Source organism: Lithobates pipiens, unplaced genomic scaffold, assembly GCF_037356315.1.
Source record: "Lithobates pipiens isolate NorthernLeopardFrog02 unplaced genomic scaffold, aLitPip1_a1.2 Scaffold_3, whole genome shotgun sequence".
Lineage (NCBI taxonomy): Eukaryota > Metazoa > Chordata > Amphibia > Anura > Ranidae > Lithobates > Lithobates pipiens.
In genome coordinates, this window is record NW_027507790.1 from 141,997,389 (window position 1) to 142,015,739 (window position 18,351).

General features: G+C 42.0%; 1 protein-coding gene across 1 annotated transcript in view; it reads left to right on the plus strand.

The window, feature by feature from the left end:
* Positions 1-18,351, plus strand: part of ST8SIA4 (ST8 alpha-N-acetyl-neuraminide alpha-2,8-sialyltransferase 4) — a 229,934-nt gene that overhangs the window by 53,093 nt on the left and 158,490 nt on the right. Inside the window, exon 2 of the mRNA XM_077462336.1 lies at positions 7,487-7,609. Within this exon, the coding sequence (XP_077318462.1) occupies positions 7,487-7,609 (123 nt within the window). The remainder of the gene's footprint in view (positions 1-7,486; positions 7,610-18,351) is intronic.

Sequence of the window (18,351 nt, forward strand, 5' to 3'; positions counted from 1 at the left end):
AGGGAAATCCCATGTTAGACTTTTAGTAGTGAAAACGGTGTCATCAGCAGTAATCAACATGGATTCATGATTAACCTTCTATGAGGAAGTGAGCTGCCATCTAGATAAAGGAAGACCCGTAGACATGGTGTTATCTGAATTTTGCAAAAGCATTTGATACATTACCCCATAAACATTTACTATAAAAAATAAGGTCCGTTGGCATGGACCATAGGGTGAGTACATGGATTGAAAAATGGCTACAAGGACGAGTTCAGAGGGTAGTGATAAATGGGGAGTACTCGGAATGGTCAGGGATGGGTAGTGGGGTCCTCTAGGGTTCTGTCCTGGGACCAATCCTATTTAATTTGTTCATAAACGACCTGGAGGATGGGGTAAACTGTTCAATCTCTGTATTTGCAGACAATACTAAGCTAAGCAGGGCATTAACTTCTCTGCAGGATTTGGAAACCTTGCAAGTAGATCTGAACAAATTAATGGGATGGCCAACTACAACTAAATGAGGTTTAGTGTGGAACAATGTAAAATAATGCATTTGGGTGGCAAAAATATGAATGCAATCTATACACTTGGGGGAGAACCTCTAGGGGAATCAAGGATGGACAAGTGCCTGGGGATCCTAGTAGATGATAGGCTCAGCAATGGCATGCAATGCCAATCTGTTGCTAACAAACCAAACAGAATATTGGCATGCATTAAAAAGTGGATTAACTGAAGACATAAAGTGATAATTCTCCTACTCTAATACAGGGATATACAATGTAATACTGACATATAATCACACACATTTTATGAACGTGTGTCTTTTTTCAACCTCACCTACTATGTAACAAATGTCCTCTTTGGAAGATTTCCTATCTAATCTTGTTTTGACAACACAACATTTTTGATACAGGCCCCTTTCACACGGACAGACCGATCTGGTCCATTTGTCAGGTATTTAGGTGGATTTGATCAGACCATCCATTGCTCTCTGTGGATCGGCTGGTGTCAACAGATATGTGTCCGTTGACAACTGCCAAAATTTGATCCAATCCTATCCACTAAAAATAGATGGATGGGGATTCGTTCCCCATCCATCTAACGGATCGGAAGAGATGGCCGTCAGGTGTAAACGGATAGGCGGTATGTTTACATCCAACTGCCCAGAGTGGAGAGCTGGCTGTGTCTGCATATGCGGAACGAACATGGACAAGCCATCTGCCTGCTCAACAGAGATCAGTGGACAGATTCCCCGCTGAGCAGGCGGGCTCCTGGCAAAGTCCGCCCCATGTGAAAAATAGAAAGCAAATTTACCTAGCAAGCGTAACTTGCCACAAAGTTGTGGCAGTCTTGAATTGTAATGCCCCATACACATGGTCGGATTTTCCGACGGAAAATGTTCGATGTGAGCTTTTTGTCGGAAATTCTGACCGTGTGTAGGCTCCATCAGACATATTCCATCGGATTTTCTATAACACAAAATTTGAGATCTGGATCTCAAATTTTCCAACAACAAAATCCGTTGTCAGAAATTCCGATCGTGTGTACACAGTTCGGACGCACAAAGTTCCACGCATGCTCAGAATCAAGCAGAAGAGCCGCACTGGCTATTGAACTTCATTCTTCTCGGCTCGTCGTATGTGTTGTACGTCACTACGTTCTTGGCGTTCACAATTTCCGACCAACTTTGTGTGACCGTGTATATGCAAGTCAAGTTTGAGCCAACATCCGTCTGAAAAAATCCATGGATTTTGTTGTCAGAATGTCCGATCAATGTCCGATCGTGTGTACGGAGCATAAGTCTGGAATGGGCCTGAACTAACTTATTAGTCAGTGATTACAACTGGCAAAGGAAGACTAAGTAGAGCAACCTTTAATTTGTAAATTACCCCAGAGGTTGTCTGACATTTGAGGGAAGCCCGACATTAGAAGACCGAGAGTGCCTAATCTTCCCTGCTTGAGGAAAAAACAGCAAACCTTGTGTTTTAGCCTGTTATTAAGGTTACCGTTGAATAAATGGAACATGGGATCCTTTCTATAACTCTATGCCAAAGGCCTACTGCTAGCATTGTTATAAGAGTGTCACATAATTTAGGGGTGATCAGAGTCATATACTGTGAGCCCACTCATGCAAGAATTTTAATTGAAAGATTATATCCTGTTCGTACTGTTGTTAATATTAACACTCAAGTGCAAAAGACTATATTTCTGTCACAAAATAGTAACATAGTATGATTCTGATAACAGATGTTATATCACTGATGCAGAGAAAGCATTTAAAGCAGCAGTTGCAGGTTTTTGTATTAAAAAAAAGCTCCTTCAGTAGCTAATAAAGAAAATGGAGAATCTACTTCCATGTCAGTTCTTGGTCACCCTTACAAGCAGATCATCTATATTTCTTTCCACGTTCAGTACTCACTAGGTATGAGCTGAAAGGTTTTGGCAAAGTGGATTTTGCCACGTTACTTCACTAGAAGTGGAAACTTTCAATTTCACTCATTCACTCATTAAGGCTGCTTTCACACTGGGGCGGTATTCAGGCGTTACAGCGCTAAAAATAGCGCCTGTGTAACGCCTGAAAAAAACCGGCCCCTTTAACTCCAGTGTGAAAGCCGGAGGGCTTTCACACTGGAGCGATGCGCTGGCAGGACGGTGAAAAAAGTCCTGCTAGCCGCATCTTTGCAGCGGTGAAGGAGCGGTGTATTCACCGCTCCTATACCGCTCCTACCCATTGAAATCAATGGGACACCGCAGCAATACCGCCGGCAAAGCGCCGCTGCAGCGGCGCTTTGCGGGCGGGTTTAACCCCTTTTCGGCCGCTAGCGGGGGTTAAAACCACCCCGCTAGCGCCCGCACACCGCCGCTAAAACGACGGTAAAGCGCCGCTAAAAATAGCGGCACTTTACCGCCGACGCTGCTCCCGCCCCAGTGTGAAAGCAGCCTTACTGCAATATGCTTTGAAAAAATAAATTTTTTTTTTTCTTTTAGATATAGGTTTTCTTTTTGATGGTGGGGTGGGATTATATAGGATAGTTTTGTTTAGCATTTTGCATTTGTTTTTTTTTTTTTTTTTGTTTTTTTTTTACTTTTTATGTGTATTCGATTATTTATGTACTTTCAATTTTACTTAAAATTTTCCCTTTTTTCTCTTTCTATGAAAACCAAAGTAATGAGGGCAATTTTTGGCACAAGAACAGATCCAGAGTAGTTTAAAAAACTTCCGTAACCCCCTTTGCTGGTCAAAGTCCAGACCACTTTTTGCGATTCGGTACTGCGTTGATTTAACTGACAATTGCGCGGTCATGCGACATGGTTCCCAAACAAAATTGGCGTCCTTTTTTTTCCACAAATAGAGCTTTCTTTTGGTGGTATTTGATCGCCCCTGTGGTTTTTATTTTTTGCGCTATAAACAAAAATAGAGTGACAATTTTGAAAAAAACACATTATTTTTTACTTTTTGTTATAATAAATATCCCCCAAAAATATATAAATTTATAGATTTTTTCCCTCAGTTTAGGCCGATACATATTTTTGGTAAAAAAAATCGCAAAAAGCGATTATTGATTGGTTTGCGCAAAAGTTATAGCGTTTACAAAATAGGGGATAGTTTTATGGCATTTTTATAAATTTTTTTTTTTACTAGTAATGGCGGCGATCAGCGATTTTTATTGTGACTGCGACATTAGGGTGGACACATCCGACATTTTTGACACATTTTTGGCACCATTGTCATTTATACAGCAATCACTGCTATATAAATGCAGTGATTCCTGTGTAAATGACACTGACAGTTAAGGGGTTAACCAGTGGGTGGCAGTGTAGGGGTTAAGTGTTCCTAGGGGTGAGTTACTAACTGTTGGGGGCAAGGCTTTCATTTAGTGAACACTGATCTCTGCTCCAATCACATGGAGCAGACATCAGCGTCACTAGTTGCTAGGCAGAACGGTGAGATGCTGTTTACAACGGCATCTCTCCGTTCAGCCGCCCCGTGAGACAATCGCGGGTATGCCTGCGGCGATCGAGTCCGCGGGACCCGCAACCGGACTCACGGGGATCCCAACCTGTGATGGCAGGGCGGCATTAGAGATTGGACGTACCTGTACGCCAATATGCCTGCCTGTACCATTCTGCCGACGTACATCGGCGTGCGCTGGTCGGGAACCGGTTAAAGATGGATGCATCCTTTAACATAACCAAAAAACTCCTTAAAGTAGAACACTACTACCCAAAAGGGAAGTTTCCACTTTAAAGGAAACCTTCGGTCATTTTTTCATCTTTCCGTCTATTAAATCTTCCTCCCTTGTCGTTTTAACTCTGCATAGTAAAACATTTTTTCTGCCAGTAAATACCTTATACATCCCACTTCCTGTTTCTTGTCTGATAAAAAGCCTAGGCTTATGACATCATGCACGGCTTTCTCTCTCGTCAGAGTTTGCCAGGAACGTAGGGGGAAGAGGACCAATGAGAGCTGCAGAGCTGGAGATGTTCCTCTGTGTGTTTGTGTAAATCCAGGAAGTGAACAGGCAGCAGCTTCAGCTGCCCACCGTTAAATAGGCTGCAGCCAGACTTAGTGGAGTGAGATTTCTGCAGAATATTTGGAAAGTAAAGATTCATAGTATATATAAAGTAATATGCAAAGTGGTTGGAGGGAAGCTTCAGAATGGCAAAGAAGTTTTTATTACAAATTATGTGAGCAGACTGCAGTTCCTCTTTAACCAGTTGCCGACCAGTACACGATGATATATGTCAGCACAATGGCACAGTTGCGCAAATGGGCGTACAGGTACATCCCCTTTAAGACATGGCAATGCGCTCTGTGACCGCGCCTGCGGTTCACGCAGACTCGATGTCCACCGGTGTCCAGCGATCATAACCAAGGCATTTCCCCATTCTGCCTAGTGATACGACAGAGATCTACTGCTCCCTGTCATCGGGAGCAGTAATCGCTGTCATGTCCTAGGTAGCCCTTCCCCCCACAGTTAGAATCACTCCCTATGACACACTTAACCCCTTGATCACCCCCTAGTGTTTAACCCCTTCCCTGTCAGTGTCATTTATACAGTAATCAATGCATTTTTATAGCACTGATCGCTGTATAAATGACAATTGTCCCAAAATAGTGTCAATACGACAATTTTCCTGCTGCTTTTAGGAGCAGCAGCATTATAGCTGTAACTCCCCCAAAATAGTTTCAAAAGTGTCCGATGTGTCCGCCATAATGTCGCAGTCATGATAAAAATCGCAGATCGCCACCATTACTAATAAAAGAAAGTACAATAAAAATGCCATAAAACTATCACCTATTTTGTAGACTCTATAACTTTTACGCAAACCAATCAATATACGCTTATTGCATTTTTTTTTTTTTTTACCAAAAATATGTAGAATACATATCGGCCTAAACTAAGAAAAAATTTTGTTTTTTTTTTAAATATATTTTTGGGGGATATTTATTATAGCAAAAAGTATAAAATATAGCTTTTTTTCAGAATTGTCGTTTTTTTGTTTATAGGGCAAAAAATAAAAACCGCAGAGGTACTCAAATACCACCAAAAGAAAGCTCTATTTGTGGGGAAAAAAGGACGTCAATTTTGTTTGTACACAACATCGCACGACCGTGCAATTGTCAGTTAAAACGACGCATTGCCCTATCACAAAAAGTGCTCTGGTCAGGAAGGGGGTAAATTCTTCCGGGGCTGAAGTAGTTAAGACCTCAAGCATGCATGGCAATTTTCTTGCCGCTTTTAGGAGCATTAGGCATTTATTTCTTACAGCTTAAAAATGTCTCTCCATGCACACATAGGCTTTTAGGTGCTTTTAGCGGCATAGGCATTTTCAAGCTACCAAAAAAAAAACACGGCCAGCGCGTTCTGGAGCAGCAGCGTTACAGCTGTAACCCCCCCTGCACCGCAGTCTTCTGGGACACCTCACAGGTCTCTTGCATGTTCCCACAGTTCAGGTGCTGGTGCCAAGGACTGCAGATATTCACTGGCGCCCCCTCGGGTGAGCATAGCTCTGGATCCCGGTACAGATAAGCCTCTGTTTAAAAGTCACCAGCTACAGCTTTTGTAGCTGCTGACTTTACATTTTTAGGTTTACCTTCCCTAGTGACTCTATGGCAAATATTTTTCCTAAATCAGCTGATTTTACATACATTTCAAGGAAATGATAACTGTCTTACCCATGCAGTCTGAGAGAGAATGGCTGGGTAGAGAAAGATGACCCCTGACCATTCAACCTTAGAGAAAGCTATGTTCGGAATTTCCCACATATCATCCTCCTCAGCCACCCAAAATGTTTTTTCAGTTTTTTGCGGATGTAATCAGTTTTTTGTCCCATCAACATTTTTTGTTTATTAGAAATGCCAGCAAATACCATCCCTTTACTTGGGTTCCTAGCTCCTTCCCTAAGTCATGGTCATGGCAGAGAATAGCTGCATCCGGCTGTTTTTGTTTTTTCCTTTATCATGTAGAGTGCAGGTACATGAAGGAATGAGAGGGCAAAGAAGAAAAATGGCTTGCCTGTTTAATTCACTAATTCCATTCATGTCAGAAATGTAATTTTTTTTACCCACCTCCCTCCTGCCATTTTAGAAACACTGTTTGATTTAAAGTTCTGTATACTAAACAGTTAGCCAATGAGTCACTGTGAGAAAAATACAGTATGTAAACTAAAGCCCCATACACACAATCAGAAATTCTGCCAGCAAAAGTCAGATGTGAGCTTTTGGTCAGAAATTCCGTCCGTGTGTCAGACTTTTGCTGGCATAAGATTGAGAGCAAGTTCTCTATTTTTCCTACGCATGCTCAGAAACAATTCGGCACATGCTCGGAAGCATTGAACTTAATTTTCTCGGCTCGTCGTAGTGTTGTACGTCACAGTGTTCTTGACGGTCGAAAGTTCTGAGAACTTTTATGTGACCGTGTGTATGCCAGGCAAGCTTGAGCGGAATTCCCAGCAAAGTTTTTTCGGACAGAATTTCTGATCGTGTGTATGGGGCATAAGCCTCTCTATGGACCTAATAGCCATTTTCACTGAGATCAGACAACAATCTAGTGTCTTTGGTGTTCATGAAAACTCCACATAATGGAAGTGCATGAGGGGCAGCTGAGGAAATTTGCACGATTCCATCAACACAGACAGTGTTAACAGGGGAATTAATAATTGTCTCCTCCCAGCAGGGGGTGAGGGTTCAGGGGTACAGGTGGGGAAAGCCATAACTGCTAGGAGGAGATAGTGATTATTGCCAGCGGCTATAGCAACCACTATCGATAAGCGCAAGAGAATCCGGCAGGCTGGTTGTACCAAAGTTGATTGATCAATCAACTTGGGTACAACCAGCCTGCCCAATAATGGTTTCGAATCTCGGGCCGGTTGATGCTGAACCGGCCGAGAATTGAACAGTTTATGGCCAGCCTAAGCCATGCCTCAATTGCAAGCCAATCTCATGCATAAACAATATTTTTGGACAAGCTAACTCATTTTTTTGTGTCTGTCATTTCAGAGATGGTGATCTTACCCTAAGCAGACTGATTGTAAACAGCTCTGAAAAAATCCTAAGAAAAGAAGTCTTTCCTCATTCTGGAGCAGGCTGGAAGATCAATTCTTCACTGGCTCTGGAGATACGGTGAGTCCCGCAACCTGCAACCTTACCACTGTTTTATGTTGATGCAACCATCCCTTCTAATGTAATGAAAATGTGTGTAAAAAAAAGTGTAAATTTGCCTTGGCAAAAATCTTCAAAATTGTTATTTGTTTAACCCTGTTACTAGACATTTTTACAGAGCACAACTTTGCAATCACATTGATTTCGGGGTCAGTCATTTGGAATAACAATAAAAAATATTATTGAGTAGCACAATTTAGTACAAAATAAAACTGTCATCATAGGGAGTATACAATGAAGGAAATTGATGACTTTGCAAACATATTGGTAACTATTTTGTACATGCATAATTCAAGAGAATGTATCCTACTTTACCTAGTCTTCAGGAAACCATTGGCTGCTGCTCAAGCAATAAATCTTTATCTTCACAATTTAATATTTCCTTCATTTCAAGTGATTGGTAGCACATTTAAGGCCTCCAGCAGGGCTGATTTAATACCTATCGCAGGGCAGGATCTACTTGCTGAAGCCATAGGGGTCCTCATCAGGCTGGCTCAAAGAATATGTTGTCTTGAGGCACATGCCCATTCAGCTTGCACACGGTACCTGGCATTATATACAGTACAAGATCATCAGCATGTTGGAAGCTGTGCAGCGCCCTGAATGAATTGCGGAGTGACAAAGGCTGAATCATTTGGATGTGGCAGGCCATCGACCTGCCGGATGCCAGAGTGAATACGTAGCTCAGAAGAGAAATCCCTAGTGAATTATTTAAGAACCCTAACTTAAAAATTAATTGTAAAAGTACCCAAAATATCCTTTTTTTAAATTACTGTATACCATTTAATCCAGCTGGTCTAAACTCAGTTTTAAAAGACACAGGAGGAGGAGAGATTGCAGTAGTCAATGAAATATAGTAGCATTAGAGATTTCAGTAATTGAGATATATATATATATATATATATATATATATATATATATATATATATATATATATATATATATATTAGTATTAGAGATTGCAGTAATTGACATACATAGTAGTAATAAAGATTGCAGTAATTGGTGATATATAGTAGTATTAGAGATTGTAGTAGTCGATGATATATAGTAGTATTAGAGATTGCAGTAATTGATATATATATATATATATATATATATATAGTAGTAATAGAGATTGCAGTAATTGGTGATATATATAGTAGTAAAAGAGATTGCAGTAATTGGTGATATATAGTAGTAATAGAGATTGCAGTAATTAGTGATATATAGTAGTAATAGAGATTACAGTAATTGGTGATAGATAGTAGTATTAGCGAATTAGCGATTGGAGTAGTCGATGATATATAGTAGTATTGGAGATTGCAGTAATCGGTGATATATCGTAGTTAGAGCTGCACGGTTCTGGCTAAAATGAGAATCACAATTTTTTTCGTGGAGTAACATCATCTTTCACAATAAAACAAAAAAATTGGGCTAACTTTACTGTTTTTTTTTTTTTTTTATTATTTATTGAAGTGAATTTTTTCCCAAAAAATTGCATTTGAAAGACCGCTGGGTAAATACAGTGTGACATAAAATATTGCAGCAATTGCCATTTTATTCCCTAGGGTCTCTGCTAAAATGTATATAAATATTGATTTTAACTTAAGAAAGAAGTGTCAGAAAAAAGATTTAGACTTTAAAGTGGTTGTAAACCCTTACAAACCACTTTGACCTACAGGTAAGCCTAGATTAAGGCTTACCTGTAGGTCCAAGAAATATCTCCTAAACCTATACGGTTTAGGAGATACTTACCTGAAGACAGCGGCGCGCGGGCGCACTGGGTAAGCCGCAGATCGCAGTGATATGCCACGAGTGTCGGCTCCCGTGCTTAGCCGGAGCAGCGAGACCCACCAAGAAGATGGACGCTCGGAACTACAGGGGACAGCGGTGACTTTGCGGGCTCCCGTGTCAGGTAAGTGACACATAATGGACTACTAAGCGATGCATAGTAGTCCATTATGCTTTGTTTTTGCAGGGAATCAAAGAGGAAGTAAACCCATCAGGGTTTACTTCCTCTTTAAGTGGTTAAACTTCCGGCATTTACACTTGTTGAAAACTTGGCAGTCTGCCCAGTTTATTTATTTACAAACAGAAGTTCTATCCCTTTGATCTAAGCTTAGTTACAATGTTGCAAGTTAAAAAAAAAAATGTGTGGGACTGCTCACATGTTTTCTTTTGACAGCTGAGTGAGCAGGTAGTTTCTCCACTTGTTTATATGAAAGAATCCAACCTCTGCAGGAGAGATCATGTGTGTGTGTGTGTGGGGGGGGGGTGAATCGAGATCACAATTTTTTAATGATTAATTGTGAGGCTCTAATAGTAGTATTAGAGATTGCAGGAATCAGTGATATATAGTAGTATTAGAGATTGCAGTAATCGGTGATATATAATAGTATTAAAGATTGTAGTAGTCGATGAGATATAGTAGTATTAGAGACTGTAGTAATCAGTGATATATAGTAGTATTAGAGATTGCAGTAATCGGTGATATATAGTAGTTTTAGAGATTAGAGATATTAGAGATTGTAGTAGTCGATGATATATAGTAGTATTAGAGATTGCAGGAATCAGTGATATATAGTAGTATTAGAGATTGTAGTAGTCGATAATATATAGCAGTATTAGAGATTGCAGTAATCGGTGATATATAGTAGTATTAGAGATTGCAGTATTTGGTGATATATACCGTAGTAGCATTAGAGATTGCAGTAGTTGGTAATAAGTAATATATACAGTACACTGGGAGGATATTTGCTCTGCAAAACAATGAGCAATTACACAGGAAAGTACTATGCTGTCATCTAGTCTTTCTGGGTAGAGTGAAAGGGGAAGAGGTTTCTTTGGTGCTGTGGTGTCACTGTGGTGTCACTAAGTAGCTGAAATGCCGCCATTGTATAGCAGTGGCAGTTCTACAACCCATAGGAACTGGTACCCAGATTAGGACAATGATGCCTGCTATATCCATAAAGCTGGCCGCATTGCAATAATGTAAAAATCACAGTGATTAGAGCTAATGATTGCTACAAATAAAAAAAAAGTATGGATTTGTTTTTTTTTTCTTAATCATACTTACCTAGGTGGATGCAGCATCGGTCCCCCGCCGGCTCTAACAAACTATCTGCACTCCTGTGATCCACAGGAGAAGTACAGACAAGGAGCTTTGGCTGTACTTCTCATTTAAAAAAAAAAATACTTCCACTTTACCAAGCTAAATGAAACTGAAAAGATTCAAAATAAGTAACAATTGTAAATAAATGAGACACCTTCCTAACAAAAAGCTGATATACCGTATTTATCGGCGTATAACACGCGCCGGCGTATAATACGCACCCCAAGTTTAGGAGGGAATTTTAAGGAAAAAAACTTTTAGGAGGGAGGTTTAAGGGAAAAAAAACTTACATTTATATGCCCATCAGTGTCATCTGCAGCCTTGTCCACCATTGCAGTCTTATGCAGCCTTGTCCACCATTGAAGCCTTGTCCCCCATTGCAGCCTTATGCAGCGTTGTCCACCAGTGCAGTCTTGTCCCCCATTGTAGTCTTATGCAGTCTTGTCCCCCATTGCATTCTTGTCCCCCATTGCAGCCGTGTCCCCCATTGCAGCTGTGTCTATTTTATGTTTTAAAAATGCCGCCGCCGAGATACAGAGCCGGATGTGTATCTCGGCGGCGTGCGGTTGTTCTTGGCTGGCCTCCGGCTGCCTTCGGCTCTTCTCGGGCAGCTTTCGGCCGTCTTCGGCCATTCTCGGAAGCTTTCGGCCGCCGAGAAGAGCTGAAGGCGGTCGAAAGCTTCAGAGAATGGCCGAAGGTGGCCGAAAGTTGCCTTGAAGAGCCGAAGGCGGCTGAAAGCCGCCCAGAGGCTCACAATTTTGGGGGATCGGCGTATAACATGCACCCACGATTTTCCCCTGTTTTTAAGGGAAAAAAGTGCGTGTTATACGCCGATAAATACGTAGGACCGGCCCAAGTCAAATGCCAGAAGTCAGCTTTTAAACTCTTACATTTGTGACATTATTAGTGGGATAGATAGTTAATACTTTATAGTGTAGTGATGAGTAAGGTTGATAGTATAATGAATTTAATTAGACATTTATTAGCCACTGAGAAAGCAATATGATAGGATTTATGGCAGTGTCCCAGGGTTCCCATGTAAGTCTAACAAACTGATTTTAAGATGTGACATTAAGGGAAGAATGCCACTTGTGAACTATGTATTAGCGCATTGGCAAGTCGTGAGAAATACCTCTTAGTGTTCTGGAAATATTTTATGGAGTATCAAGTTTTAAAAGGTGATTTATAGTGAAATAACTGCGGAACACCAATGTCAAAATGATATGTAATCAAGCAGATTTTAAGAAGTCTATTAGGTTATTACATTTGACATATTGTGCCAGTGGGAACTTAGAAGAAGATAAGTGATCCAGGGGAAGGAAAAAAATATGTTTTTGTAGCTGCCAGATAAAGGATAGAGTTCTGGTAATACTAGCCCAGCTAGGGTACATAGCAGTATGTTTAGTTTACCTTTTCAGCCCCAGATGACCAATGATATATGACTTTGTAGTGCTTTAATAAAGGCTTTAGGTATAAGGGTCAAGGTGTGCTGAAGTGTATACAGAGGCTTAGATAGCAATACCATTTTAATTAAGTTTATCCTGCCTATTGCATTACCAGAGAGGTTTTACCAAGCATGAAATTTAGTTTAACAAAAGCCATAAGCAATAATATATTAAGGAAGTGAAATACAAACGGGAGTTGTGTTATTAAAATACATAAATATTTTAAACAGACGATTGTGCAGAAAGGTGAATGTACGATGTTAGAAATAGTGCAGGTTTACCAGTGAAACAATACTGGACTGATTTTTGACAGTTTATACACAGTTTGGAAATAGGGTAAAATTGATCAATCAGAACTGTTGCGTATCAAAGTGAGAGTCTTGCATAAACTGCATGTGTTCATCAGAATAGAATTTTAATTTCATCTTGTCAGCCAGTTGCAGACCTAAAGCTATCAAGTTGGATCCAATTTTAAAGTGGTTCTAAACTCTAGATGTTTTATACCTTTAATGCAGGGTTTCTTAACTAGGGTTCTATGGAACCCTTCGGCTCCTCCAGAGTGTGCTAGGGGTTCCTTGAGCAATTAGCAATTTATGATTATCGGATAAGTTACCACTGACACCACTGATCTTTTTAGCTATCTCTAAGGGGATATCCCAATGACCACAAGTGTAAGGAGCTTGATTTCAACTGACCATCACACAGATGTATGATGACTTGTAGATGGAGTCATTTTTAGCAAGGGTTCCCTGAAATCAGAAAGTTATTTCAAGGGTTCTCTTCTGTTGAAAAGATTGGGAAAGGCTGCATCTCGAATATCACTTTACATACTGCAATTGGAAAGACAAATACATTCAAGGATAGGGAACACCCCATGTTGCTGATCTGTGCAGATAAAAGAAATATGAAATTAAACCATAGGCCCTGTATATAGTAATTGAATCTAAAGATCGTTTCATTAAAAATTTAAAAAAATATATCATAGAATAGAGTTAAAAATGGTGGCGGTGTCTAGATATTAGGGCCAGCCCACACCAGAATCGCACAGGAATGCAGTCCTTTCTTGTACATTCCCCTGTATTATGATTTTACAGCCTATTCCTTTGAAATGGGCTAAAAATTGTGCCCAAATGCCCAAAAAGAAGTGCATTCACCACTTTTGAAAACATGCTACACCAAATTGCATGGTACTGCACTGTGTTTCCGATCTGCATCTGGGGTGAAAAGTGAACCTTAAAGTGCACCCACAGCACCTCCTCCCAGTCTTATACTCACCTTATACTCACCTGTGCCTGATCCAACAAAATATCCCTGACTTATCCTTAGCCCTGGTTCACATTGATGCAATTTAGCATGCGCTTTGACATGTTAAAGCACATGCCAAATCGGTGGCAATAGCATCGGCCGAATTGGTGCGATGCCGACTTTGCAGAGCCGCACCAATTCCTAAAAGTAGTTTCTGTACTATTTATGGTGACTTTGGGTGCGGTTGCAATAGACACCTGTGCAGGAACCCTGCACAGATGTCTCTGAAATCACCCCCGAAGTTGGACTGACATGCGGGTATGAAATTGCGCGAGTTCAGCTGATTTCAATCCCGCAGCTGTGTGAACCTAGGCTTACTAATACACACACTGGCCAAAATGGCCAGGCTTTCAAATGCTCTTTGAACTCCTGTTCATCCTGTGGAGACATTCTTTCATATGGAGTGTCCAATTATGATCTCATACTCAAAAGTTCAATAGGAATAAGGAGAGGGTACAAAGTGCATGACCGGGAAAAATGTTACCATCAGCTAGTTAGGGCAGGTGAGTATAATGCTTTGTTTACACTAGATTCAAAATGTGGCATCCGACATGCTTTTTTAAAGCACTTCTCACTAAATAAAATGGTTGCCTTGGGGGAGATTTACTAAAAATGGAGCACTCAGAATCTGGTGCATCTGTACATGGTAGCCAATCAGCTTCTAACGTCAGCTTGTTCAGTTAAGCTTTGGCAATAAATCATGGAAGCTGTTTGGTTTCTATGCGGAGCTGTACCAGATTTTGCACTCTCCAGCTTTAGTAAATAACCCCTCTCATATAGTGTACACACTGTTGAGCTTTCTTTGTTTTGCTTCAGAAATGATGTCACTTTCATCGTGCTTTGTAGCATCTCAAACCCCCATAGAAGTCTATTGGCTTGTTTAGACTTGCTTTGCAGTCTAAAGCGCAATATGCTTTCAGGTCGCTTTTCTGACAACAATCGACCCACCTCCTAATCTCCTATTTACCAGACAACTGCGCTGCCTATGCAGCATGGCCTCATTCACTTGAAAGCACAACAGGGGGTATAATTCCTGCCAGGGCAGTGAAGCATTGCAGCTGTGACATTTGCACACCCCCTGGCTGATGCCTCAGCAGAAAAAGAGAGAGTGAGAGGGGTGGTAAAAACGTGGCTTGACTGCAGGGTTTTACCACGAGTGTAAACAAGGCATATGATAGCACAACCTAGTTGCACCTTCAGCTGTTAAGGGGTCCTTATTTAGAGTTAGCTGTGCTTTGTGTTCACGTTCAGGCTGTGGAGTTCAAGATGGAGCAGCAGGGAGGTGAGTGTGGAATCAGCAGATACCACACATGGTGTACAATGTGGTCGTGATACAGCAGGAAGATGAGCGTGGACCAAAGACTGAGCAGAAAACTGAGCAACATGGAATCAACACAGTAGGAGATCAGATCAGCAGAGCGGAATTTCAGCAGAACAGAGGATCAGAAGGAGATCAGCAGAACAGAGGATCAGAAGGAGTTCAGCAGAACAGAGGATCAGAAGGAGATCAGCAGAACAGAGGATCAGAAGGAGATCAGCAGAACAGAGGATCAGAAGGAGATCAGCAGAACAGAGGATCAGAAGGAGTTCAGCAGAACAGAGGATCAGAAGGAGATCAGCAGAACAGAGGATCAGAAGGAGATCAGCAGAACAGAGGATCAGAAGGAGATCAGCAGAACAGAGGATCAGAAGGAGTTCAGCAGAACAGAGGATCAGAAGGAGATCAGCAGAACAGAGGATCAGAAGGAGTTCAGCAGAACAGAGGATCAGAAGGAGTTCAGCAGAACAGAGGATCAGAAGGAGATCAGCAGAACAGAGGATCAGAAGGAGATCAGCAGAACAGAGGATCAGAAGGAGATCAGCAGAACAGAGGATCAGAAGGAGATCAGCAGAACAAAGGATCAGAAGGAGATCAGCAGAACAGAGGATCAGAAGGAGTTCAGCAGAACAGAGGATCAGAAGGAGATCCGCAGAACAGAGGATCAGAAGGAGATCAGCAGAACAGAGGATCAGAAGAGTTGGAGGGGGGGGCTTGGAGTGAAAATTACTACTGAATGGGGAGGTGGCTAATATACTACTGGGGGGTGCTATTAATGCATGGTTAGGTGTTGGTTTGTAATCTGGTGTTTTTTGGGGGTTTTTTTTTTTGGTGTTTTAGGTGTCCCCCCCGCTCATCAGTTTGCTGGCTTATTAGAAACCCTGTTCAGTAGGTCTCCTTCTCAGTGGTTCCAGAGCTCAGAAGTACCTCCGGTTTAGTAGATTCCCCGCTCTGCAATTTCCTGGCTTGTCAGATCCCCCACTCAGCCTTTTCCCAATTCAGTAGTACATTCTCCACCTTAAAGCGGGAGTCCACCGGGACTCCGCGTTTTTTTTTTTTTTTTAAAGCCAGCAGCTACAAATACTGCAGCTGCTGACTTTTAAAATAGTGACACTTACCTATCCAGCGCGCCCGCGATGTCGGCACCCGAAGCCGATCTGTAGATCGTATGTCGGGTGCTGCCGCCGCCATCTTGGGTATGGGAATCAGGAAATGGAGCCTTTCGGCTTCATTTCTCGGTTCCCTACTGCGCATGCGCGAATCGTGCTGCGCAATAAGGACGGTCCCCGCTGCCTCTGGGATCTGTGTGTTTCCCAGCAGGCAGCGGGGCACTTGCGGAAAGGGGCGGGCACTTGCGGAAAGGGGCGTAATATACGCCCCTTTCCGCAGAGAGCTATCCCGGAAGTGGGTGCAGAATACCTGTACTGTACAGGTATCTGCACCCCCCTCCCCCCTGAAAGGTGCCAATTGTGGCGCCGGAGGGGGGGAGGGTTCCGATGAGTGGAGGTCCACTTTAGGGTGGACCTCCGCTTTAAGTCTGGCAACTTCCTCACCATCAATTCCCATTTGACATCACTTCCTCTTTAAAAAAAATAGGAAACCTACACATACAAGATATTTGCCAAGCTTAATTAAAGCATCACAAAAACATCATAAATGCATGTTAAATCGGTAGGCACTTTAATATGTATTACTAATCAACGCACATGTAAACTAACCCTATGAATGGGAGGAGGTGCTGGGGTGGATGGCTACAATATAAGTGTAACTGAACTAAAGGTGGTTATACTTTAAATTATATTGCCACCACTGCTGCCATGGTTTGCTTGCGTGTTTCCTAAATGCTAGTGAATGTTGATTGATCTAGATATTTCAGTTATCGTGATCCTTTCAAAAATCAGAAAATTTTACCTTTTTCCAAAAATTAATAGGTGGCACTTGTGGGCATTAAGAGGTGGCACTTGTGGACACTGTGGGCACTGTCAGGTGGCATAATTGCCTCTTCCTCTTTGGGACCGATGTCCCTTTCAGATGAGCTGGTGATTGGCTTTTTTTTTCTCCTCCGCTGTCAGCATGAGGAGAAAAAAAAAACAATCATCGAGCTTTTGGTTTGATCATGTGATCATCTGTCATTGGCTGACACTCAATCACATTGTAAGGGGCCGGGACTGACCCCTTACTCGGATCGGTGATCACCCGAGTCTCATTGACTCGGTGATCACAGCGCACTCCGTGCGTGGCCTACAGGGAGCGTGCACAGGGGAGGCTGTTTTTCAGGTCCGCGCTGTGGCCGTCATTCGGCTATAGCGTGGATGTCAAGAGGTTAAAAAATGCCTATATATATATATATATATATATATATATATATATATATATATATATATATATATATATATATATTCCTAAAGAATGAGAAAATACATTTTAGAGATTTCAAGAGCGCCTTGTCCTTGTTTAGCATCATAGGCGTGTGCACGAGGTGTGCCGGAAGTGTCTGGGCACACCCTAGCTGTCTCACGAGATCTCTTCTGAAATGTTGCATCCAGGCATTGTGTGGCCCGCACTGCCTGTGAAATATTCAGCAGATCGTGAGGCGAGAGCTGTTCAGTGTGTGAAACTGTGGCTAATGTAACTGCTTGCAGAAAGAGAGAGACCAGATGTCACAACTCAGCGGTAATATTGGGGGTTGGGCGGTTCTTAAGCAGCCCAATTATTGGCTGGTGTTTGATAGCTGCTCGGTCCTGCCCACCCCCAACTTCACCGCTGAGCTGTGACAGCTGATCTTCTCCCTTGCAGATACATTAGCTGACAGTTTCACGCACTGAGCGGCTCTCACCTCACGATCTGCTGAATGTGAAGCTCCCCCTCTCCTCTGTCAATGCCCATCAGTGCTGCTTATCAGTGCCACTATCAGTGCCAATTGGTGCTCCCCATCAGTGCCAATCAATGCTGTCAGTCAGTGCCCATCAGTGCTACCTATTAGTGCCAATCAATGCCCATCAGTGCCGCCATTAGTGGCAATCGGTATTTGCCCACCAGTGCCAATCCATGCTGCCAATCAGTGCTGCCTATCAGTGCCCATCAGTGCTACCTATCAGTGCCCATCAGTGTCAATAATCTGCCAATACATCTAACATTCCACTCCTCCTAGACTGGCATTGCTACTGTCCAAATGTGCCCCCTGTGTTCCTTCATTCAGAGTGGAGACATTCTAATATAGGAGATGTGTTCTGGACCAGATCATCAGGTGAAAACACAGGGGAGAAAAAGCCAAAAAGGGATAACTAATGCAGCCATCAATTCTAATGACTGGTAAGTGGAAATATATAACGTTTTGGTTTGGGGATTAATAACGCTTTAAAGGCCACAAGAAACCTTATTCTGTGCTGCAGCAATGCATGGAACTTTGCAGGGGTCTTATTCTACTCTATCCTATAATTCCATATTGTCTCCTCAATGACCCGGTCCCTATCATTGCATTGCAGTTACTCAAATTATTTCAATCTAATCTGGTGTCAGAACTGTACTGTGAATGTCCTTC